This window comes from Bombina bombina, chromosome 2 (assembly GCF_027579735.1).
Source record: "Bombina bombina isolate aBomBom1 chromosome 2, aBomBom1.pri, whole genome shotgun sequence".
Lineage (NCBI taxonomy): Eukaryota > Metazoa > Chordata > Amphibia > Anura > Bombinatoridae > Bombina > Bombina bombina.
Genome location: NC_069500.1, coordinates 1,185,332,310 through 1,185,359,018, shown reverse-complemented (window position 1 = coordinate 1,185,359,018; position 26,709 = coordinate 1,185,332,310). Strand labels below are relative to the sequence as shown.

The following is a 26,709-nucleotide window of genomic DNA, read 5'->3' as shown; positions in this document are numbered from 1 at the left end:
GAACATAGTCTATTTGGTCGAGTGTGGGTGTGGCCTGCAGTATGTAGGCCAAACCTCTAGGAAACTAAAAGACCGAATTCGAGAACATCTGTTGCAGATCAAATGGAAGAAGGTTGATTTACCGATCTACAAACACTTCAAAGAAGTACATGGTGGAAGCGACAAAAGCTTCAAATATATGGGGATATGCAAAATAAACAAAGATTGGAGAGGAGGAGACATGGAATTGAAATTACTAAAAACAGAATCTAAATGGATTTTTAATTTAGACTGTATCTATCCAAAAGGTCTCAACGCAAATTTTGAAATTGTCCATCTGTTTTGAATAGTTCAGAGTAATTGTTGGATTTTTATCCCTAAAGTTATATTTAAACATTTACTTTAAGATCATCTATTTATTTCAAGTCATATTCATTTTGAAGTTATCTTTAAGAATTAAAATCTTAGAACCACTTTTTAACCATCTGTTTGGTCGAGTTGACCGAATCATTCTTTCGTTTTTAAAGTCTTTTGAGTAGTACAATTTTTAAGACACATTAATACATTTTTATATATATATATATATATATATATATATATATTTTATATTTTTATATTTTTATATTATCAACTCCAATAGTTTTTGATGTGTTAGATTGTATACAGGAATATGAGTTCAGATTATCACTTTATGAATGTAAGGAAAGTAGTTGATTTTCCACCATGTTTCTTGGGAAATCAATATTATAAAATATTATAAAGCAGTATTCTTTAAGGTGAATGATATGTATTACTATGAATATTTGATAATCTCTACAAATACAAATTGTAAAAGGGACTTATTTGGTAAACAAGAGACCTTTTAAATTTGTCAAATCGATATGGATCTGTATCGATTAATAGAAGGTTCCTGTTGTTAAAATTGTATAAACAATCCTAATGTAAGGTCCTGGATATATTAGCCTCAACTAGATGAACGAAATTTTAAGAATTATATCTAGTTATTATAACGGATGTCAATAGTAATATGTTAAATAAACATATAACACCTAGTCTTTAAAACAGGCTGTCTAATTGCCGATTATGCCCATTTCCAACATAATAACGAGAAAATCAGTACTACGAGACTGTCTATTGCCCATTGTCGATCTTGCCCATTTCCAAAATGGCTCTGAAAAACCGGAAGCACTGGTTAAATTTTATTAACCCCTAATCTGCCGTCCCTAACATCGCCGACACCTACCTACATTTATTAACCCCTAATCTGCCGCCCCCAACGTTGCTGCAACTATATTAAATGTATTAACCTCTAAATCTAAGTCTAACCCTAACACCCCCCTAACTTAAATATAATTTAAATAAATCTAAATAAAATTACTACAATTAAATAAATTATTCCTATTTAAAACTAAATACTTACCTGTAAAATAAACCCTAAGCTAGCTACAATATAACTAATAGTTACATTGTAGCTTGATTAGGATTTATTTTTATTTTACAGGCAACTTTGTATTTATTTTAACTAGGTACAATAGTTATTAAATAGTTATTAACTATTTAATAACTACCTAGCTAAAATAAAGACAAATTTGCCTGTAAAATAAAACCTAACCTAAGTTACAATTACACCTAACACTACACTATAATTAAATTAATTCCCTACACTAACTACAATTAAATACAATTAAATACAATTATCTAAATTACGGAAAACCCCCCCACTAAATTACAGAAAATAATAAAATAATTACAATTTTTTTAAACTAATTACACCTAATCTAATCCCCCTAATAAAATAAAAAGCCCCTCAAAATAATAAAAATCCCTACCCTACACTAAATTACAAATAGCCCTTAAAAGGGCTTTTTGCAGGGCATTGCCCCAAAGTAATCAGCTCTTTTACCTGTAAAAAAAAATACAATACCCCCCCAACATTACAACCCACCACCCACACACCCAACCCTACTCTAAAACCTACCCAATCCCCCCCTTAATAAAACCTAACACTAACCCCTTGAAGATCACCCTACCTTGAGACGTCTTCACCCAACCGGGCAGAAGTGGTCCTCCAGACGGGCAGAAGTCTTCATCCAAGCCGGGAAGAAGAAGTCCTCCAGACGGGCAGAAGTCTTCATCCAGGCGGCATCTTCTATCTTCATCCATCCAGTGCGAAGCGGGTCCATCTTCAAGACATCCGACGCGGAGAATCCTCTTCTGTCTTGATCCGACGACTAAATGACGGTACGTTTAAGTGAAGTCATCCAAGATGGCGTCCCTTCAATTCCGATTGGCTGATAGAATTCTATCAGCCAATCGGAATTAAGGTAGAAAAAATCCTATAGAATGCAAGTTGAATCCTATTGGCTGATTGGATCAGCCAATAGGATTTTTTCTACCTTAATTCCAATTGGCTGATAGAATTCTATCAGCCAATCGGAATTGAAGGGAGGTAATCTTGGATGACGTCACTTAAAGGTACCGCTATTTAGTCGTCGGATCAAGACAGAAGAGAATGCTCCACGTCGGATGTCTTGAAGATTGACCTGCTCCACTCCGGATGGATGAAGATAGAAGATGCCGTCTGGATGAAGACTTCTGCCCGTCTGGAAGACCTCTTCTTCCCGGCTTGGATGAAGACTTCTGCCCGTCTGGAGGACCACTTCTGCCCGGTTGGGTGAAGACGTCTCAAGGTAGGGTGATCTTCAAGGGGTTAGTGTTAGGTTTTATTAAGGGGGGATTGGGTGGGTTTTAGAGTAGGGTTGGGTGTGTGGGTGGTGGGTTGTAATGTTGGGGGGTATTGTATTTTTTTTTACAGGTAAAAGAGCTGATTACTTTGGGGCAATGCCCCGCAAAAAGCCCTTTTATGGGCTATTTGTAATTTAGTATAGGGTAGGGATTTTTATTATTTTGGGGGGCTTTTTTATTTTATTAGGGGCATTAGATTAGGTGTAATTAGTTTAAAAAAATTGTAATTTTATTATTTTCTGTAATTTAGTGGGGTTTTTTTTCCGTAATTTAGATAATTGTATTTAATTGTAGTTAGTGTAGGGAATTAATTTAATTATAGTGTAGTGTTAGGTGTAATTGTAACTTAGGTTAGGTTTTATTTTACAGGTAAATGTGTCTTTATTTTAGCTAGGTAGTTATTAAATAGTTAATAACTATTTAATAACTATTGTACCTAGTTAAAATAAATACAAAGTTGCCTGTAAAATAAAAATAAACCCTAAGCTAACTACAATGTAATTATTAGTTCTATTGTAGCTAGCTTAGGGTTTAATTTATTGGTATGTATTTAGTTTTAAATAGGAATTATTTATTTAATTGTAGTAATTTTATTTAGATTTATTTAAATTATATTTAAGTTAGGGGGTGTTAGGGTTAGACTTAGATTTAGGGGTTAAGAACTTTTATATAGTGGCGGCGACGTTGTGGGAGGCAGATTAGGGGTTAATAATTGTAGTTAGGTTGTGGCGACATTGGGGGGCGGCAGAGTAGGGGTTAATAAATAGTATGTAGGTGTCGGCGATGTTGGGGGCAGCAGATTAGGGTTCATAAGTATAATGTAGGTGGCGGCGGTGTCCGGAGCGGCAGATTAGGGGTTAATAATTTAATGTAGGTGTCGGCGATGTCGGGTGCGGCATATTAGGGGTTAATAAGTGTAAGATTAGGGGTGTTTAGACTTGGGGTTCATGTTAGGGTGTTAGGTGTAGACATAAAAAGTATTTTCCCATAGGAATCAATGGGGCTGCGTTAGGAGCTGAACGCTGCTTTTTTGCAGGTGTTAGTTTTTTTTCCAGCCAAATCTGCCCCACTGATTCCTATGGAGAAATCGTGCACGAGCACGTTTTGCCAGCTCACCGCTACCGTAAGCAGCGCTGGTATTGAGGTGAGATGTGGAGCTAAATTTTGCTCTCCGCTCACTTTTCTGCGGGCTAACGCCGGGTTTGTAAAAACCTGAAATACCAGCGTTGTTTGTAGGTGAGCGGTGAGCACCGCAAGCCTTATCGACAAAAACTCGTAATCTAGCCGTTAGTTAATAAAAGTAAATTGGAAAGTTGTTTAAAATACCGGCTCCATCTGAATAATGAAAGTTTAATTTTGACTTCAGCTTCCCTTAAATGTAAAAAAACTGAATTATGTTTGAGTAGCCTCACCAGAATATTTGCTTCTTTTTTACACTCTTTAACCATCAGTGACCTACTTTAAATTCTACTTTAAATAATACTGAAGTTGAAAATGCATGGAGACTGGAGTCATTGGGTTGGAATGTTTCTTAGCGCTCCGTCCTATTCTGAATACTATAAGAATTTACTTCCAACTAGACTGGAAGTATATGCTCTACACATTATTTAAAAATTCTATTAAATCAGAACCAATAACAATGTTACATATCATACTTGATAATGAATTACACTACTTACCATGTTTGGTGATGAATGCAAGTTGTATGTTCACCTTTTTCCAGAATTGTTCCAGTTAGAATATGATTATGTTCTGTTTCTTATTTAGGGCTAGATTACAAGTGGTACGCTAAATGTAGAGTGCAAGCAATATAGGGTATTTCTCATATCTTTTCACGTGACAGAACCCCTTGCTCTCTCTCTCTCCCCCTCTCTTTTGCTCTCTCTTCCCCTCTCTTTTGTGCTCTCTCTCCCCCTCTCTTTTGTGCTCTCTCTCCCTCTCTTTTGCACTCTCTCCCCCTCTCTTTTGCGTTCTCTCTCTCGCTCTACCTCTCTTTTGCTCTCCCTCTCCACCCTCTCTTTTGCTCCCTCTCTCTCCCCCTCTCTTTTGCTTTCTCTCCCCCCCTCTTTTTCTCTCTCTCGCCCTCTCTTTAGCTTTCATTCCCCCCCTCTCTTTTGCTCTCTTTCCTCCTCTCTTTTGCTCTCTCTCTCCCCTCTCTTTTGCGTTCTCTCTTTTTCGCTCTCTCTCTCTCCCCCCTCTTTTGCGCTCTCTCTCTCCGCCTCTTTTGAGCTCTCTCTCCCCCTCTCTTTTGTGCTCTCCCCCTCTCTTTTGTGCTCTCCCCCTCTCTTTTGTGCTCTCTCTCCCCTCTCTTTTGCTCCCCCTCTCCCCCTCTCTTTTGCTTTCTCTCCCCTCTCTCTTTTGCTCTCTCTCCCCCTCTCTTTTATGCTCTCTCAACCCCCTCTCTTTTGCGTTCTCTCTCTTTTTTGCTGTCTCTCTCCCTCTCTTTTGCTCTCTCTCTCTCTCCCTCTTTTGCTGTCTCTCTCCTTCTCTTTTGCTCTCTCTCTTCCCCCCTCTCGTTTGCTCTCTCGCTCCTCTCGTTTGCTCTCTCTCTCCTCTCGTTTGCTCTCTCTCTCCTCTCATTTGCTCTCTCTCTCCTCTCTTTTGCTGTCTCTCTCCCTCTCTTTTGCTCTCTCTCCCCCTCTCTTTTGCTCTCTCTCCCCCTCTCTTTTGCTGTCTCTCTCCCCTCTTTTTTGCTGTCTCTCTCCCCCCTCTCTTTTGCTGTCTCTATCCCCCTCTCTTTTGCTGTCTCTCTCCCCCCTCTCTTTTGCTGTCTCTCTCCCTCCTCTCTTTTGCTGTCTCTCTCCCTCCTCTCTTTTGCTGTCTCTCTCCCCCTCTCTTTTGCTCTTTAGAGCTCTCTGTCTCTCACCTGGCCCCACCCGCGTGATGCCCAGCCCCACCCTTGTCACAGCCGGTCACGCCCACTCCTCACTCACCTGGCCATGCCCACTCCTCACCCGCCTGGCCACGCCCACTCCAACACACGACACCAGGTCAGTTGGAAGGCCAGGTGTGTTTGTCCTTGCGCGCAGTCTCTACTGCGCATGACAGCTTCGGACAAACACACTTGGCCTTTTATTATATAGGATATATATATATATATTTATACACACAAATATGTATATGTTTATATGTATGTATGTACATATACAGTATGTATGTACATATGTTTTTATGTATTTATGTGTATATGTATTTACAGAAATACTGTATATACACTTGCAGAGGCTGCCCTCAATGAAATTCTTTAAAAAAAGGGGCTGTCTTTGCGAGTTGTCAGATGTCTCCCATGGAAAGTATTACAGCTTGCTAGAAAGGTAAACGTCCATGGAGAAAGCAAAGTTAGCAGGGGTCACACTTTAAATGCTGCAGCCAATACAAATCAGGGGGAAAACATTTAGAGGATACATCAGACCTGGTGGAGAAATTCCAGCTACTCCCATGGAAGGCCCCGGCTAATACTGCTGTAATATGTATTATACGTTGGTAGCCATTTAAAGTCTCAGTTAAAGGGACACTGAACCCAAATTCTTTCTTTCATGATTCAGATAGAGCATGCAATTTTAAGCAACTTTCTAATTTACTCCTATTATTCAGTTTTCTTTGTTCACTTGCTATCTCTATTTGAAAAAGAAGGCAGCTAAGCTTCTTTTTTGGTTCAGTCTATGGACAGCACTTTTTATTGGTGGATGAATTTATCCAAAATCAGCTAGAATAACCCAGGTTATTCACCAAAAATGGGCCAGCATCTAAACTTACATTCTTGCATTTTAAATAAAGATACCAAGAGAATGAAGAAAATGTGATAATAGGAATAAATTAGAAAGTTGCTTAAAATTGCATGCTCTACCTGAATCACGAAAGAAAAAAATTTGGGTTCAGTGTCCCTTTAAATTCTATAATATATATATATATATATATACACAACATAATAAAGATTGGATTTACCACTGATGTCTGCAGTCCAGTGAGTGCTTAATTTTTTGAAACTTTATATATATATATATATATATATATATATATATATATATATATATATATATATATATATATATATATATTTTTTATATTTATATTATATACTATTCAGAAAAAGAGAGAAGGACAATTAGGACATATAATAATACCCTAAAAAAAGGAAGGGAGCAGAAACCAGCACACGAAAAAGGCTTATATGTATATTTAATTAACTTACAAATATATCAAATAGTATTCACCCATTTGTGCCCTACAGCACTGAATAAAGTAAAAGCATATTGCCACATAAAATATACACAGTGGAAAATGGTAATTTACAGTATATACTACTAACAAATGGACTGTATCTATACTGATATCAAAATTCACATTAAGCCATCTAACATTTGACAAATATAAACCAGCTAAAGTCATGCAGGTGTATACAAAACGCATGAAGTATGGAGGAGCATAGTAAGCAGAGGATTGGGCCGCAGATTCAACTGCACTCTAGGTCCCATATGTAGTCACAATGCGTGTTTAGCAAACAGTCTCTTTCCGATTAGTGAGACGACCACAGATCAAACTGCACTCTAGGTCATGAATAAAGCACAACGATTGACGTATTTGCACTTATCTTGATACTGTGTATAGTGTATGTAGCAATATGCTTTTACTTTATTCAGTGCTGTAGGGCACAAATGGGTGAATACTATTTGATATATTTGTAAGTTAATTAAATATACATATAAGCCTTTTTCGTGTGCCGGTTTCTGTTCCCTTCTTTTTTTAGGGTATTATTATATGTCCTAAATTGTCCTCTCTTTTTCTGAATAGTATATTTCATTATAAGGGAAGCATCGATAGGCACGAAACAGCGGTATTAACTACTCTCTCTTTTTTCTATATTTATATATACAGTATATATATATATATATATATATATATATATATATATATATATATATAACATCTGTTTATCAACTCATACTGGTATCATAGCAGTTATCTAAATTTAACACTCCATCTACCTTAAATGAAGAGAGTCCCATTTAAAGCACAGGCAGCCAGCTGAGCCGTAAAGATTCCTCAGCCCACTCCAATTCTTTGCTTTAAGCAATGAACAGGGAAAAATTCTGATGTCAAATACTCTCCAGTACAAGGGGTGTTCTGCCCCCTGTAGCATTCATAGGTTGGATGACATTCTCTGCTACTATCATGGGATCCATGAGAATGTCCAGCGAGTTTCCGAGCATGCATAGCATGGCAAAGTAATACAACTCATAAGTCCCTGTAAAGTAACACTACCCACCAATAGCACAAAGCAAGGCTTCTTTATAGTTCCCAAAGTCACCAGGGACCAGAGGGTCACTCAGCAGGTTATCTGGTACTTCCTCTTGATAGCAGACACCAGATCTAGGTATCAGATCGCCTAGGATGTCAGTCCATTGCCGTTGTCGTCTAAGATAACACTTTGCAAAACAGGAAAGTCTGTAGCCTCATATATCTCCAGATCCTGTGAATGACGAGGTGAGATACTTGACAACTGAACAAATACTTCACACAGACTCTTCTTTAGTTCCAAAAAATGATCTTGAATGAGTTGCATCATCTCAGGTTCCCACCTATTTATAAACTGCATTATGCCATTAACAGCGCAGAAATCCAATGTTTCCTAGGTCTCTGGTCAAAATGGATATATATTAGAGAGAGTAATTACGGTCCATATGTGACTGAACAACCCAGATCACCAGAGGGGTGCAAAGGCCTTATAAGTTGGTTCTCACTTGAGGCCTTAAAAGTCCTTATCTGTGCTTAGGTTTCATAAATACATCACATACGATATCAATCAAGTCTTTGTTAAATATTGCAATTAAAGCTGGCATATATATCTCAGGATGTTGCCGTAGTCTAACTATAATCAGAGTAGTTATAGGTTCAAACCAGGAACTCCAGACAATGCGGCTTAGTATGGCTACTGCCAGGACTGTATGTTCTATCTGAATCTGTAATGTACCTAGTTGCATACAAGGGTAAAGATATAGGAGGGTGCTATGTTATTTAGGCCAGGGTCAGGATTTTGAATTTTGTTTTTGAAGCTAAAGGAAGCCACTGGGGGGGGGGGGGGTTTTCAGAGATGTGCTGTAGATGAGCATTGTGTGAGGAAGACCAGATTGACATTCATGATGGATTGCAGAGAGGACAGACATTAGTGTGAAAAGCCTGAGAGGACGAAGTTGCAGTAGTCAAGGAGTGATATGATAAGAGAGTGGATTATAACCTTGGTTTAGTCATGTGTAAGGAAGTGATGAATTTTAAGTTGTTTTTTTTTTTAAGGTGGAGGTGTCAGGAACTGCCCAAAGACTGGATGAAGATTTCTTGAGTTTAGCTGTAAATTGTGCATGTTTAAGAAATAAGGTAATCATGCCAGTATTAAAGGGACAGGAAACCCCAAAATGTTCTCTCTCATGATTTGGATATTACATACAATTGTAAACAATTTATTTCTGTTATCAAATTAGCTTCATTATATTGTTATCCTTTGCGGAAGAAGCTGCAGCATTGCACTACTGGCAGATAGCTGAACACATCTAGTTAGCCAATCACAAGATAGAAATTTGTGCAGGCACCAATCAGCAGCTATCTCCCACTAGAGTAGGGTTTGTGCATATTCTTTTTCAACAAGATATACCAAGAGAATGAAGCACATTTGAAAATAGAAGTTAATTTAAAAGTGTTTTCAAATGGCACGCTCTAGCTGAATCATTCAAGTCTAATTTTGTCTTTCCTGTCCCTTTAAGGGAGACACTGTATATGGGTGAAGAATTGTATGAGAGTAGAAAAGGAGGCCAGTAGTTGTGAAGGAATAGGATCAAGGGGACAAGTAGTGAGATGGAAGTAAAATATGAGAGGGAAGATATCACATCCTCTGTAACAGGTGCAATCAGGCAAAGTTTTTGGTTAGGTTTGTGGTTAGCCCACACCAAATATTAATTCTGTATACAGAGCCCACCATGCATCCAATTCCATCTCTATTATATAGGTTGGTGTCTGATTACATAGTACCATCACACTGAAAAGTGAACCTGCAAGTCTTGTGCCCTATTCACCTGACAGTAATCTGATATCTGTAATCAAATGCAACCGTAAACCAGCAGTCTGACCCCTTACAGTAATATGAGCCCTCATTACTACTGCTTCTAACCTTCTCTCTGTTGCTACTGTCAGCTGTTGCTGGGAGATAGAAAGTTCAAGAGAAAATGTTTACACCAAGTAAGTTTTAAAGTATTAGCCATGTTACTAATCACAATTAGTAACTGAAGAGGAGTCATTTGTGGTCCAGTACAGTGGAATTAACAATATTACATTAAGACCAAATAATACTGTCCACAACTAAACAGAGCATTTTGTTATGACAGTGTTTGTCTGATATGTTTGTGTTTCTTTAGTTTGTTTGGTAATTAGTTATACTATTTCCCACCCCAGGTGGTTTAATATTGTTATTTATCAGAAAATAAAACATAATTTTCCTAAGAATTAGGTGTGGCCACACATGTTCATACACTATTGGTAAGGAACACCTCTCCTCATCTTTAAGTTGTCACATGTGAGAGGTTAAAGGGACAGGCAAGTCCAAAAAAAACTTTCATGTTTCAAATAGGGCATGTAATTTTAAACAACTTTCCAATTTACTTTTATCACCAATTTTGCTTTGTTCCTTTGGTATTCTTAGTTGAAAGCTAAACTTAGGAAGGCTAATATGATAATTTCTAAGCCCTCGAAGGCCGCCTCTTATCACATGCTTTTTTATTTGCTTTTCACAACAGGGGACAGCTAGTTCATGTGAGCCATATAGATAACATTGTGCTCACGCCCGTGGGTTGTGGATTACACTACACTAATTGGTTAAAATGCAAGTCAATAGATAATAAATAAAAAGTCATGTGATCAGAGGGCTGCCAGAAGATGCTTAAATACAAGGTAATCACAGAGGTTAAAAGTATATTAATATAAATGTGTTGGTTATGCAAAACTGGGGAATGGGTAATAAAGGGATTATCTGTCTTTTTACACAACAACAATTCTGGTGTTGAATGTCCCTGTAAAATATCCAAAATTCCAGCTATCTGGAACCAAGTAAATGTAAAGAGAAATATTGTTTATTTATTTGTTAATTATTTTATAAAGCTTTAAAGGGATACTAAAGTCAAAATTAAACTTTTATGATTCAGAAAGAGCATGTAGTTTTATGAGACTTTCTAATTTACTTCCATTATCATATTTTGCACAGTCTTTTTATATGCACACATTCTGAGGTATTAGTTCCTACTGAACATGTGTACAAGTTCACAGTGTCTACATATTCTAGTCTGATTGGCTAATGGCAGTCATATGATACAGGGAAATGTCAGAAAAAAATGTCAGGAAAAAAATCTACTGTTTATTTGAAATTCAGAGTAAATGTTATTGCATTGTCTTTTTATTACGCACGTTGATTATGCCATTTTACTTTATTTAATGGTCCTTTAATGTCTTTGTAAATGGATATAAAGATCAAATTTGTAATAATCTGAATTAAAATATTAATTGAAATATATTTACACTTTAGGGTTGCTGTGCTCAACAAAAATATTAGATAATATAAGGAAGGCAGTAGGGGGTTTATGATAAGAACTAGATCAGATCCCATGGGTTTAGCTCCTTTCACCATAAGCCCACGTGGGACACTTTAAAGGGAGATTAAACCCAAACATTTTCTTTTGTGATTCAGATAGAGAATGCAATTTTAAACAACATTCAAATGTACTTATATTATCTAATTTGCTTCATTCTTTAGATATCCTTTGTTGAATAAATAGAAATGCACATTGGTGAGCCAATCACACAAGGCATCTATGTGCAGCGACAAATCAGCAGCTACTGAGCGTATCTAGATATGATTTTCAGCAAAGGATATCAAGAGAATGAAGCAGGTTTGATAATAAAAGTCAATTAGAAAGTTGTTTAAAATTGCATGCTCTTTCTAAACCATGAAAGAAAATTTTGGGGTTTAATGTCCCTTTAAGTTTTATAAACATTGATATGGCCCTGTGAGCTAAATGCCCATATTAGTCCCATTTAGTTTAATGTCCAGTTTTTTTATATTCATTTTGAAGGCTGGACACTTGGCAATTTTATTGCTTCTGTGAAATAATTCTTTATCGGTTGAATGCGCTGTAATGCAATTTGTATTTATTCACAAGTATCTTTTGCAATACAGATGTTTTTACAAATAAATGTTTTTGGAATGTAAAACGCACTGCACAAAAATAACATTATAGATTACGTATACAGATTTGCATAGGGAAGGTTTCCAGCTCTCTCCCCTAAATTCCCTAACACTGGAATGACATCTGCTCTCTCTCCAGCTCCTGATGTCCTATGCTACAACCTTTCACTAAAGCTCACTGATCTACTTTCTTTAGTAATTTGATGTCCAGTATAAAAAATATTTTGAATAAAAGTATTGGACTTTTTGTTGACACAATGGGGCCTATGTATCAAGCTCCGAAAGGAGCGTGACGGCCCGTGTTTCTGGCGAGTCTTTAGACTCGCCAGAAACAGAAGTTATGAAGCAGTGGTCACAAAGACCGCTGCTCCATAACCTGTCCGTCTGCTCTGAGCAGGCGGACAGACATCGCCGGAAATCAACCCGATCGAGTACGATCGGGTTGATTGACACCCCCCTGCTGGCGGCCCATTGGCCGCGAGTCTGCAGGGGGCGGCGTTGCACCAGCAGCTCTTGTGAGCTGCTGGTGCAATGCTGAATATGGAGAGCGTATTGCTCTCCGTATTCAGCGAGGTCTGGCGGACCTGATCCGCACTGTCGGATCAGGTCCACCAGACCTTGTTAAATAGCGGCCAATGTGTTTCTCAGCTACTGACATTACTTAATTTTTATCAACTTAATTTGTACTTGATAGATGATTGTATTTACAAAACTTTGTATTATTCTGCTATATTTGTACCAAGAATCTTTGGCTCTTTATCTGCCTCTAAAATGCATTATATTATTCTAAAATGACTCCTTATGCTTAATTGTAATGTTGGATGTACTTTTGTTATTGTCCTTAAAGGGATAGTCTAGTCAAAATAAATTTTAATGATTCAGATAGAGCATGCAATTTTAATCAACTTTCTAATTTACTCCTATTACCAATTTTTCTTCATTCTCTTGGTACCTTTATTAGAATGTAAGCATAGGAGCCGGACCATTTTTGGTTCAGCACCTGGGTAGTGCTTGCTGATTGGTGGCTACATTTAGACACCTATCAGAAAGTGTTACCCAGATTCTGAATCTAAAATGGGCTGGCTTCTGTGCTTACATTATTGATTCTGTAAATAAAGATACCAAGAGAACGAAGAAAAATTGATAATAGGAGTAAATTAGAAAGTTGCTTTAAAGGGACAGTCTAGGCAAAAAAAAACTTTCATGATTCAGATAGAGCATGTAATTTTAAACAATTTTCAATTTACTTTATCCCCAATTTTGCTTTGTTCACTTGGTATTCTTAGTTGAAAGCCTAACCTAGGAGGTTCATATGCTAATTTCTTAGACCTTGAAGCCCACCTCTTTCAGATTGCATTTTAACAGTTTTTCACCACTAGAGGGTGTTAGTTAACATATTTCATATAGATAACACTGTGCTTGTGCACGTGAAGTAATCTTGGAGCAGGTACTGATTGGCTAGACTGCAAGTCTGTCAAAAGAACTGAAAAAAGGGCAGTTTGCAGAGGCTTAGATACAAGATAATCACAGAGGTTAAAAGTATATTATTATAACTGTGTTGGTTATGCAAAACTGGGAAATGGGTAATAAAGGGATTATCTATCTTTTAAAACAATAAAAATTCTGGTGTAGACTGTCCCTTTAAATATTTACTCTATCTGAATCATTTGTTGAGTGAAGAGTTTATTATAGAGTTATTGAATTTAAAGTAAGAATTTTTTGTCATACATAGAATACAGTTATTTTGAACTTCCATGATTTACCTCAGGTCTTACGGTAAAACAGCCATGTCCTTTACATAATATTCTTTAGCATTATGTGCAGTACATTAAAGGGACATAAAACAGGTTGAGATCTGTGCATATCCTAAATGGGCTAATTGATTAAAAATAGTTTGCATAAAAAAATGTTTACAAATTGCTAGCAAGCATTTTAAAATAATTTTCAAATATAAGCTAAATGAATTACATAGCTTAGCTGCCTAGAGCAGCCAACTCCACCCCTCTTATCAGCGTTTAGACACAGGCATTGTGTTCAGAGCTTCTAGGCATGCTCCAGCAGATAATCCCTATTCACTTTTGCATTCTACCAAAAAAACAATAGATATAGATACAGCCATATAAAGAAATGTGTAGAGGGAGTTAGAGCTTTACAATTTAGAAACTAAAAATAAAGGGTTAATGGCGAGGCACTGCAGTATAAATTTGCAGGTAAAGTAATTAAAGTACATATTATATTATTTTGTCTCTATCCCAACTTGTTTTTTGTCCCTTAAGCATTTGAAATGATATTTTGACAATAATAAAAAATATTAACTTTACGGGTCCAAACTGTATGTGGTGTGAAAACATCTGTATTTATGACCTGATTCTTTAGTGCCTTTTCTTTTTAAACATTTAATAATTGGTTGTTTGTATCTAGGGCAGAGAGCTGATATTGGAAGCCGAGCGGAGAGCAGGGCGAGTGCAGTGAGCAGCAGGTCCAGCGCAATCTCACGGCCTGGGACCCAACTCAGGATTGAAGTGGATGAGGTAGGCACCTGCAGAGCCAGCCACGTACAAATCCCTTGCGGTACAAACAAAAATAGTGTTAAAAAAGCATTCTAGAAAGATAATTCTTCCATGTTCCCCTTTCCTTCTTTTTAATTGTTTTTATAGCTTATTTAGTTTCCTTTATGGAAGTAACCTTGATTGGTTTTAATATGTTATGTTGTTCTGGAGTTGTATCAGATTTGGAAAGCATTGTGATTTTTATTTAAAGGGACAATATACTGTGATTTTTTTCCCTCCCATTCAATGTGTTTGCAATGATCCAGTTTACCTGCTGGAATGTATTCAATTGTATTCAATTATTTGCGAACATTTTCTTTACCTTTATTTTGTCATTTCAAATTGCTGCTTTTGCCATTATATCCACGTTTATACTGAATATTTCAATGGACAGCAATGTAAACAAGAAGGTTTCAGATAAATTACACTCCCAGTGCATAGAGGAACAGAGAACAAATAAAATGTTATTTTTTCTTGTATTGGTATCACTGTGTATGGAGAGATAAGAGGATGTTGTGTTAATATATAGGGATAAGCTAGTGAGGTCTGCTATCCCTCAAAGCTCAGCACATTTTATTAGGTTGTGATTTCAATTAGTTATTAGCAGATTTATATATATTTCACATACAAAAATATACACAAAGGACCTGGTTCATATCGATTTTAAGATCTGCTGCTGGTATAAAAAGTAATTGTAAACACATTAAGTGGAATTTTTTTTACAGTAAACCCTTTAGTTATATACACATTGCCACATTTATTTCTGACATCTAAATAACTAATAGTTTTCTATACTGACAGACGATAATAAAACCTCTTGTCTTAATATAAGGAATATAGAAGGATAAATGTATTTTATTGACCAAGAATTTGATTCCATTATAAAATGAAAGTTTTAGATGTGAATATAGGTAACAAAGAGCACCGTGCAACCATACAAAACAAAACATCAACAAAAAGACGTAAAAGGTAAAAGGTTCACTCAAGGCAGTTGGCCTTTTTGTTGTTAGTTTATGGTCAAACAAAACAAATATGCAGTGAAAATTAACTGCACATAGGGGTCTATTTATGAAGCAGCGGATGCCGCCTCAGACCCACTCCTCTTCAGTTCCTTAACTCGTCCGCCACCTCTGAGGTAGGGGACAGCAACCTGCCCAATTGAATATGATCGGGCTTATTGACACCCCCTGCTAGCGGCCAATTGGCAGCGAATCTGCAGGGGGTGGTATTGCACCAGCAGTTCCCAAGAAGCTCAGTGCGTCAGTCCCTTGGAATAAATAAAGATGCTTTCAGCATGAAGTATTTTATATTTAGTGAATGAAAGTCCCTTTATTTGTTCCAATTGTAAATCCTAGCGTTTCACAAATGCTAGGATTTACCACCACTAAAAATAAACTGTAGTTTCAGCTATCACTTATTTTAAAAAAAAAAGGGTGCTAAATTCAACCTGTCGCGGCAGCTCGCTAAAGTCACTGTTTTCCAATGTGGTGACATTTCCACCTCTAAACCAATAGCCGTGCTAGGATACAGAACATTGTTACATGACACGCACGGCTATTAATTTAGAGGTGGGAAACGTCACCTCATTGAGAGAAGAGCGATGTGCCATGGGCAGACAGAGGCTCTGACTTTAGCGAGCTGCCACTTCACAGACAGGTTGAATTTAGCACCTTTTTTTTAATAAATGATAACTGAAACTACATTTTATTTTCAGTAATGGTAAATCCTAGCCTTTTTTTTAAACGCTAAGATTTACCATCACTTTAAGTTATTACCAGAGTTTAGGTTTGAGACATGACAAAGATACTGAAAAATGCTATGTACTATTTTTTCCTTATTACATATGTTCCACATAAAGCTACATAAATTATTATTTTATTAGTTATCTCTTTTGCACCCCACCAGGAGTGTAATTTCTTCTGCTGGCTGTGTTTACAATAGCCTGGACTTAAATATAGAAACTTTCAGTATAGGTGGAGACACCAAAGGTTATACCAGCTATTTCAAATGCCGAAATAAGGGTAAAGGAGCTACTTGTAAACAATTTAATACACTCCAGCAGGAAAAATTGATCATTGGGAACAAATTAAATTGGATAACATTTTTGGGTAAACTGCCCCATTTAACACAGAAAACCGCTAAAGCATTGTAATACATTTTGAGATGTTCTATTTTACATGGTATAGAGAAATTATTTCAGTATCATGTCCATTTAAAGGAAAACAAATGTTGTTATGTTGTCCCTTTAACTAGTACCAACTATAAGACTTCCCAGAGCTCATTTAACTTTTAACACTTACATCATTCATATGGGATAAGCATACGGCTTCCTAAGAACTAATGAAACTTACACTTTATAGGAACTATGGGTACCCTTGTTGAGCCTATGGTTATTATTATCTTCCATCAAGCTCTATGTTTCCATGTTATGTGTCTATGCACATTTCATGTAAATTGCATGATTATTTTTTATCTCAAAAATATATCCTGTGTTGTACTAAATGTGCTTGATTTATTTGTGGTTTGCAAATTATCGGCAAGATTACGAGTTTTGCGGTATGAGTGAAAAAGCAGCGTTTAGGCTCTTTTTCACTACCGCTGGTATTACGAGTCTTGCAGGTTTAGCTGCACCGCACACTTTTTTGACCGTAATGCAACGTAATTACCGCAGCTTTCCAAAAGTCCTTTTTCAATGGGACTTCCATAGCTCCGGTATTACGAGTCTGCCTGGGAGGCCAAAAAGTGAGCGGTACAGCCTATACCACCAAGATCCATAGCGTAAATTGAAAGTCAGTAGTTATGGGTTTTATGCTACAAAGCTGTAACATAAAACTCATAACTAAAGTGCTAAAAAGTACCTAACACCAATAAACTACCTATTAACCCCTAAACCGAGGCCCTCCCGCATTGCAAACACTAAACTAAAATTATTAACCCCTAATCTGCCGCTCCCGACATTGCCACCACTATACTAAATATATTAACCCCTAAACCGCCTCACTCCTGCATCACAAACACTAGTTAAATATTATTAACCCTTAATCTGCTGCCCCTAACATGGCCGCCACCTACCAACATTTATTAACCCCTAATCTGCCGCACCCAATATCGCCGCCACTATACTAAATTTATTAACCCCTAAACCTAAGTCTAACCCTAACCCTAACACCCCCTAACTTAAATATAATTAAAATAAATCTAAATAAAACCTACTATCATTACCTAAATAATTCCTATTTAAAACTAAATATTACCTGTAAAATAAACTCTAAGCTAGCTACAATATAACTAATAGTTACATTGTAGCTATCTTAGGTTTTATTTTTTATTTCACAGGCAAGTTTGTATTTATTTTAACTAGGTAGAATTGTTAGTAAATAGTTATTAACTATTTACTAACTACCTAGCTAAAATAAATACAAATTTACCTGTAAAATAAAACCTAACCTGTCCTACACTAACACCTAACCTTACACTACAATTAAATAAATTATATTTACAATACAATTACCTAAATTAGAAAAAAAAAAACACTAAATTACACAAAATAAAAAAAGAAATTATCAGCTCTTTAAACTAATTACACCTAATCTAATAGCCCTATCAAAATAAAAAAAGCCGCCCAAAAATAAAAAAAACCCTAACTACCAATAGCCCTTAAAAGAGCCTTTTGCGTGGCATTGCCCCAAAGAAATCAGCTCTTTTACCTGTAAAAAAAAAAAAATACAAACAACCCCACAATAAAAAAAAAAAAAAATACAAACAGTAAAACCCACCAGCCACACAACCAACCCCCCAAATAAAATCCTAACTAAAAAAACCTAAGCTCCCCATTGCCCTGAAAAGGGCATTTAGCTCTTTTTCAAGTGCCCAAATCCTAATCTAAAAATAAAACGCACCCAATAAACCCTTAAAAAAACCCTAATACTAACCCCCAAAGATCCACTTACAGTTTTGAAGACCAGACATCCATCCTCAACGAAGCTGGGAGAAGTCTTTATCCAAGCGGCAAGAAGTCCTCAACGAAGCCGGGAGAAGTCTTCATCCAAGCCGGCAGAAGTGGTCCTCCAGACGGCAGAAGTCATCATCCAGACGGCATCTTCTATCTTCATCCATCCGGCGCGGAGCGCGTCCATCTTCAAGACATTCGGAGTGGAGCATCCTCTTCTTACGACGACTCTTCCAGAATGAAGGTTCCTTTAAGTGATGTCATCCAAGATGGCATCCCTTGAATTCCGATTGGTTGATAGAATTCTATCAGCCAATCGGAATTAAAGGTGAAAAAATCCTATTGGCTGATTGGATCAGCCAATAGGATTGAGCTTCAATCCTATTGGCTAATCAAATCAGCCAATAGGATTGAGCTCGCATTCTATTGGATGATTGGAACAGCCAATAGAATGCGAGCTCAATCCTATTGGCTAATTGGATCAGCCAATAGGATTGAAGCTCAGATTTTTTCACCTTTAATTCCTATTGGCTGATAGAATTATATCAGCCAATCGGAATTTAAAGGACACCATCTTGGATGACGTCACTTAAAGGAACCTTCATTCCAGAAAAGTCGTCGTAAGAAGAGGATGCTCCGTGCCGGATGTCTTGAAGATGGATCCCGCTCTGTGCCGGTTGGATGAAGATAGAAGATGCCATCTGGATGAAGACTTCTGCCTGTCTGGAGGACCATTTCTGCCGGCTTGGATGAAGACTTCTCAAGGCTTCGTTGAGGATGGATGTTCGGTCTTCAAAACTGTAAGTGGATCTTCGGGGGGTTAGTGTTTTTTTAAGGGTTTATTGGGTGGGTTTTATTTTTAGATTAGGGTTTTGGGCACTTGAAAAAAAGCTAAATGCCCTTTTAAGGGCAATGACCATCCAAATGCCCTTTTCAGGGCAATGGGGAGCTTAGTTTTTTTTAGTTAGGATTTTATTTGGGGGGTTGGTTGTGTGGGTGGTGGGTTTTACTGTTGGGGTTGTTTGTATTTTTTTTTTTACAGGTAAAAGAACTGATTTATTTGGGGAAATGCCCCGCAAAAGGCCCTTTTATGGGCTATTGGTAGTTTAGTTTAGGCTAGGGTTTTTTTTATTTTGGGGGGGCTTTTTTATTTTGATAGGGCTATTAGATTAGGTGTAATTAGTTAAAATATCTGATAATTTCTTTTTTTATTTTGTGTAATTTAGTGTTTTTTGTTGTTGTAATTTAGGTAATTGTATTTAATAAATGTAATTTATTTAATTGTTGTGTAAGGTTAGGTGTTAGTGTAACTCAGGTTAGGTTTTATTTTAGAGGTAAATTTGTATTTATTTTTGCTAGGTAGTTAGTAAATAGTTAATAACTATTTACTAACTATTCTACCTAGTTAAAATAAATACAAACTTACCTGTAAAATAAAAATAAACCCTAAGCTAGATACAATGTAACTATTAGTTATATTGTAGCTATCTTAGGGTTTATTTTATAGGTAAGTATTTAGTTTTAAATAGGAATTATTTAGGTAATGATAGTAATTTTTATTTAGATTTATTTTAATTATATTTGTTAGGGGGTGTTAGGGTTAGGGTTAGACTTAGGTTTAGGGGTTAATAAATTTAGTATAGTGGCAGGGACGTTGGGGGCGGCAGATTAGGGGTTAATAAATGTAGGTAGGTGGCGGCGATGTTAGGGGCAACAGATTAGGGGTTAATAATAATTAACTAGTGTTTGTGATGCGGGAGTGCAGTGGTTTAGGGGTTAATATGTTTATTATAGTGGCGGCGATGTCCGGAGCGGTAGATTAGGGGTTAATAAGTATAATGTAGGTATCGGCGATGTTGGGGGCGGCAGATTAGGGGTTAATAAGTGTAAGATTAGGGGTGTTTAGACTCGGGGTTCATGTTAGGGTGTTAGGTGTAAACATAAATTTAGTTTCCCCATAGGAATTAATGGGGCTGCGTTACGGATTTGTTTGTCCCACACCAAAACAGGTAGGTGTAGTTTTTGATTCCTGCTACTAAGGGCTCGATTTATCAAGTCGTTCGCCAAGCTTGCAACTTCTCACAAAGAGAACCCTACAATCAGTATTTATCAAGCAGCGGCCATCAGACTGCTGCTTCCTAGCCCCCTAGTCTCTTCTCACCTCTTAGGTGGATTGACAGCTCCTGCCCACACGTGATTGGCTGTGCGCGGGTAGGGGGCCGGATTTTGCACTCACGTGCAATCTTAAATTCCCAGCAGCGGATTGCTGCCCGCCAGAGGCGAGCTGGGGCGGACAGGGGCTAATATGTATGCCCCTGTCCGCCCCAGCTTGATAATTCAAGCCCTAATTGTAAACAACATTCCAATTTACTTATCTAATTTGCTTCATTCTCTTGGTATCCTTTGTTGAACGAGCAGCTATACACTTCTGGGGCTAGCTGAATGCACTAGTTGAGCCAATAACATGAGGAATGTATATGCAGCCACCAAGGAGCAGCTCCGGAGCCTACCTAGGTATTCTTTTTTATAAGTAAATTGGAAAAATCACATGCTCTGTCGCAATCATGAAGAAAGAAAATTGGGTTTTATGTCCCTTTAAGCACATTTGATATCGGAAAGTTGTTTAAACAATGTATGCTCTGTTTGAATCATGAAAGTTTAATTTTGACTTTATTGTCTGCTTAAAGGGACACTAACACCAATTTTTTTCTTTCATGATTCAGATAGAGCATCCAATTTTAAGCAACTTTCTAATTTACTCCTATTATCAATTTTAATTTGTTCTCTTGCTATCTTTATTTAAAAAAAGCAGTAATGAAAGGTTGCTACCCAGGTGCTGAACAAAAAATGGTCCGGCTCTAAAGCTTACAGTACTGCTTTTTCAAATCAAGATAGCATGAGAACAAAGAAAAATTGATAATAGGAGTAAATTAGAAAGGTGCTTAAAATCTCATGCTCTATCATGAAATAAAAAAAAATGGGTTTAGTATCCTTTAAGCTAAAAATGAAAAAGTTGAACCAAAGCGATAGTTGCACATGCGTAATAACTGTCGAAAAGTTTCCGAAGGACTTTTATTACATCTGACAGAAGCTTAAGAGCAGTAGTTATGGGGGCCCGAATTACTGTTTCCGCGCGAGCCTTCAGGCTTGCCGGGAAACAGCAGTTATGAAGCCGCCGTCGAAAGACCGCTACTCTATAACTGGTCCGCTGCCTCTGAGGCTGCGGTCTGCAATCCGCCTGATCCTATACGATCGGGCTGATTGACACCCCCTGCTAGCGGCGAATCTGCAGGGGGCAGCATTGCACAACCATTTCTGGTGAACTGCTTGTGCAATGTTAAATGCTGACAGCGATGTCTGTCAGACATGATACGCTACAGGGTATCATGTCGGACAGACATTGATAAATCAGCCCCATGGTGTCAATTTATTCCTGAAGTGCTGATTTGTCCTGGAAATGAGTTTCATGTGTCATGGGAATTAGTCCATTGTTATAAATAGTTCCAATGTGTACATTTCTGTCATGTTTCCCAAAACAAACATAATGCAGGTTGTTTTTTTTTTTTTTTAAATTATAATTTAGTTGGAGCATATTTTACGTGAAAAACTCAGGTCTGGAGGATATTTTAGTCTCCGGCAACTGTTTAAGAACAATGACCCAGAAGGAAAAGGCCAAGTTAACAGGTATGCAATGCTATTGCACATAAACATTGATAATTTATCATTTGTTAATACTTTTGAGCTTGCAAAGATAATAATAATTGTTTGATTCTATATGGTTGAAATCTAGGTTTCACTGCATTCGGGTGCTGTCACTTTTGCGCATGTGCAGCAACCCTCTTTCAGACTCCTACTATGAAACCCTAGGTTCCAAAATGGCAGCTGTAGTTACATCAGTTATACGTGGTGTACCGCAATCACTTTTTTGCATGTGTAAGAACTTCATGAAGTAATATAAACTTCAGCTATGCATTGCATCTTCTCAACAGTGGTGGTTCTAGGCTAGGGGATGGTGCGGTAATGTGCAGCGTATTTACTACAGCACTACAAACCTCAAAGGTGACTGCTCTGGATTTGCAAGCATTTTATTCCAGTTATACATACCCAGAGTTCTGTACAGAACAAGGAAAAGCTAAAGGAGGGTATTAAGAATCTAGATGTCGCATCAGTACCAATAGTCTATGGTCTAGAGTCCATCCTATTTCTCAGGGCATTATGTCTGCTCATTCATCTCTCTGGGTTTCTTCTTTTTAAGTGTTTTAAAACCTTATAGATATTTTTAATAGATTAAATTAATTGAGAGTGATGCAATAAATTATATATAATCTGTTGATCTTTAAATATTCAGATGTCATTTTGAAGAAGATACTTACTTGAGAGTGATGAAATAAATGATATATAATCTGTTGATCTTATGAATGTTTTTTTTTATTTGCCAATGTATCATAAAAAAATCTCTTGTTTTCCAGGGATGTGCTGCTTATGATGCTGACAAAATTTCTTGGAAGATTTATAAGCTCCAAGCAGTATCAGCAGCTTCTGTTAAGGTACAGGATCTCACAAATGTGGTTAACAATATTGTATAATTTATCTTGCCATTATTTAGCATATTTTATTCAGGGGAGGAACTACTGGAGGTGAAGCAGGTGCAGTTGCTTGAGGTCCTAGGGGGGATGGCCCATAGCAGCAGGAGGAGCTGAACCAACTGCAGATATAAACATTTACTTGTATGGGATTTTCTTTTTCTCCTGGTCAATTTCTAGCTGGATTTTTATTTGTATTTTAATTACTGTGAGTAGAAATTAGCAGTCTAGGTAGATAGGATACCACAGCCTCTGCACTATACATTCCACCCCCCCCAATAAGCAGAGTGTTATTATCTATCCCACTAGCAACCAATAGCACTGCATGCACCATTCAGGGGTGGACAGGTCAAATAAGAAAGTCTGACAGGCGAGCGAGCACTAGGAACAATTTGTAGCTGTCTGTAGTAGGGAAGCAGGAGCAGGTGACAGTCCACCTACATGGTACTCAGATGCAGAAACTCAGACTGACTGGGGCCTATGCTGATTGCTTGGAAACAATTGGAGAGCAGAGTTTATCTATTAAAACATCTGTCTGTCAGTGGTGATATCTATTATTTAGATCTATATGTGAAGCACCTAATTGTTGCCACTGTATCCCAACAAAATAATGAATCCTGGATTAAAGGTGGAATATTTTCTATCATCTACATTGTTCTATGGAGCATATCTATTATCTATCTATCTATCTATCTATCTATCTATCTATCTGTCTGTCTGTCTGTCTGTCTGTCTGTCTGTCTGTCTATCTATCTATCTATTTATCTATCTAATCATATATCCTATCCATCTATCTATCTATCTATCTATCTATCTATCTATCTATCTATCTATCTATCTATCTATCTATCTATCTATCTATCTAATCATATATCCTATCCATCTATCTATCTATCTATCTATCTATCTATCTATCTATCTATCTATCTATCTATCTATCTATCTATCTATCTATCTATCCATCTATCTATCTAATCATATATCCTATCCATCTATCTATCATCTATCTATCTATTTCAAAAAGATAAAGTTATAATTAATTATTTTGTTTTTTGTTTGTTTGTTTTTGGAGATTTGATGTCTGAGTTATTTCTAGAAACATGTTTATTCATAAGGTTTGAATGAACACTCATGGAAAATGGCATGTTACTTGTGAGACCCACTTGCTTACCTTTGAGTTACCTTCGGGGGAGGGGAGAACATTTTTTTTCAACAGGGCCCTCTGTTTATTAGGTCTGTCACTGATTTAACTGATTTGCCACTTATAACCTGAACCCCCCATTTTTAATCCAGTGCTGTGTGAAGACATTGGGTTAGATTTAGCAAATGTCGAGTGAACATGATTCCCTATAGTTATACGCTGTCCACATTTATCATTTCACCTGAAATGCTTGTGCAATGCCGCCTAATCGGCCGCTAGCAGGGGCTGTCAATCATCCCGATTGTACCGTATCTCACGACCGCTGCTTCTTAACTTTTGTTTGGAATAGAACAAACAAGGAAAAAATGGATAGTCCAGAGCACTCAGTCAGATACAATTGAGTGGATAAGTGTAACAGTGAGGTTTATTCAAACTGGGTAGATATATAAAACTTAACATTTAATAATAGAAATTAAAAAGTAGAAAAGGACTACTAGTGTATGTGTATATAAAACTAGATACAATTCAAAGAAAGAAAGAGAGCTGGCAAGCCCAGGTATTAACCTTACAAATGTAATGCAACTAGTAAACCATGTGTATAGGGAAATGTCTGGTAGGTATGCACCCAAACATGCTCACGGATTGCACATTAAAACTAGGGATGGGCGAATGTGTAAATTTTCGAATTTCGAATGTAGAACGAATGTTATTACCGAAATTCAAATTCTAAATCCGAATGTCGATAAGAACGAATATTCTTAAAAATTTGAAAATCGAATGTTATTTACAGTTTTCGAATGTCACTTTCGAATTCGAATGTTTATAATTATATCGAATGTCCACATTCAAAATTTCGAATTTAACATTCTATTTAACAAATACTATTCAGAAGTTCAATAGTTCATGTGGTAGGGGCGGGAATCTAGTAAATTGATACATAATAGATACAAATATATCATTTAGAATGTTTCCATATAGAATATTGCATAATTCGAATATTACATTTAAAGAAAGCATTAGAAATACTATTACAAACATATAAATTCAAATTTTTCGAATTCGAATATAAATTCGAATTTTTCGAATTCGAATATTGCATAATTCGAATATTACATTTAAAGAAAAAGCATTAGAAATACTATTACAATCTAAATTCGAATTTTTCGAATTCGAATACACGTATTGCATAATTCGAATATTACATTTTAAAGAAAAAAGCATTAGAAATACTATTACAATCTAAATTCGAATTTTTCGAATTCGAATATTGCATAATTCGATATTACATTTAAAGAAAAAGCATTAGAAATACTATTACAATCTAAATTCGAATTTTTCGAATTCGAATACACGTATTGCATAATTCGAATATTACATTTAAAGAAAAAGCATTAGAAATACTATTACAATCTAAATTCAAATTTTCGAATTCGAATACACGTATTGCATAATTCGAATATTACATTTAAAGAAAAAGCATTAGAAATACTATTACAATCTAAATTCGAATTTTTTCGAATTCGAATATTGCATAATTCGAATATTACATTTAAAGAAAAAGCATTAGAAATACTATTACAATCTAAATTCGAATTTTTCGAATTTCGAATACACGTATTGCATAATTCGAATATTACATTTAAAGAAAAAGCATTAGAAATACTATTACAATCTAAATTCAAATTTTTCTAATTCAAATATTGCATAATTCGAATATTACATTTAAAGAAAAAGCATTAGAAATACTATTACCATCTAAATTCGAATTTTTCAAAAGAATATTTTCGAATGTAATCGTAAAATTCGAAAACCGAACATTCGAAATCGAATGTTAGAATGTTATGTAAACATTCGAAATTCGATTCGACATGAACGAATGTGTTAAAATTCGTGCCGTTTTTCGAATGTTGCAAAACATTCGCCCCATCCCTAATTAAAACTATCTGCATAAAGAGGATTGACCCTCAAACACATTAACTATATCTAGTGCAATGCTGGAGCGGTGCATACACTATCAGAGTCCCAAAGCAAAGCAGTAAATGCTATAATCCTCCTATAGCTAGGATAAGTAACATATTATTAGTTCATTGCAAAACATAAAACGAGGCAGCAGAACTCTCAGTACAAGCGCCTGATGCGCATTTTGCCATACAATGGCTTTTTCAAAGGCTAACCCAACTGGGAAAAGCCTCACCGCAGCCTCTGCACTATACGTTCCCCCCAATAAGCAGAGTGGAATTATATATCCCACCAACAACCAATAGCACTGCATGCACCATTCAGGGGTGGACAGGTCAAATAAGAAAGTCTGACAGGTGAGCAAGCACTAGGAACAATTTGTAGCTGTCTGTAGTAGGGAAGCAGGAGCGGGTAATAGTCCACCTACACTGGTACTCAGATGCAGAAACTCAGGACTGACTGGGGCCTATGCTGATTGCTTGGAAACAATTGGAGACAGAGTCTATCTATTAAAACATCTGTCTGTCAGTGGCGATATCTCTTATTTACATCTATATGTGAAGCACCTAATTGTTGCCACT

The 26,709-nt window shown here is 36.6% G+C and overlaps 1 protein-coding gene across 1 annotated transcript in view; it reads left to right on the top strand.

Moving 5' to 3' along the window:
• Positions 1–26,709, top strand: part of LOC128647469 (EF-hand calcium-binding domain-containing protein 6-like) — a 299,277-nt gene that overhangs the window by 11,740 nt on the left and 260,828 nt on the right. The window contains exons 2-5 of the mRNA XM_053700255.1: positions 14,369–14,478; positions 22,029–22,129; positions 22,435–22,587; positions 22,915–22,992. Of these exons, the coding sequence (XP_053556230.1) occupies positions 14,369–14,478; positions 22,029–22,129; positions 22,435–22,587; positions 22,915–22,992 (442 nt within the window). The remainder of the gene's footprint in view (positions 1–14,368; positions 14,479–22,028; positions 22,130–22,434; positions 22,588–22,914; positions 22,993–26,709) is intronic.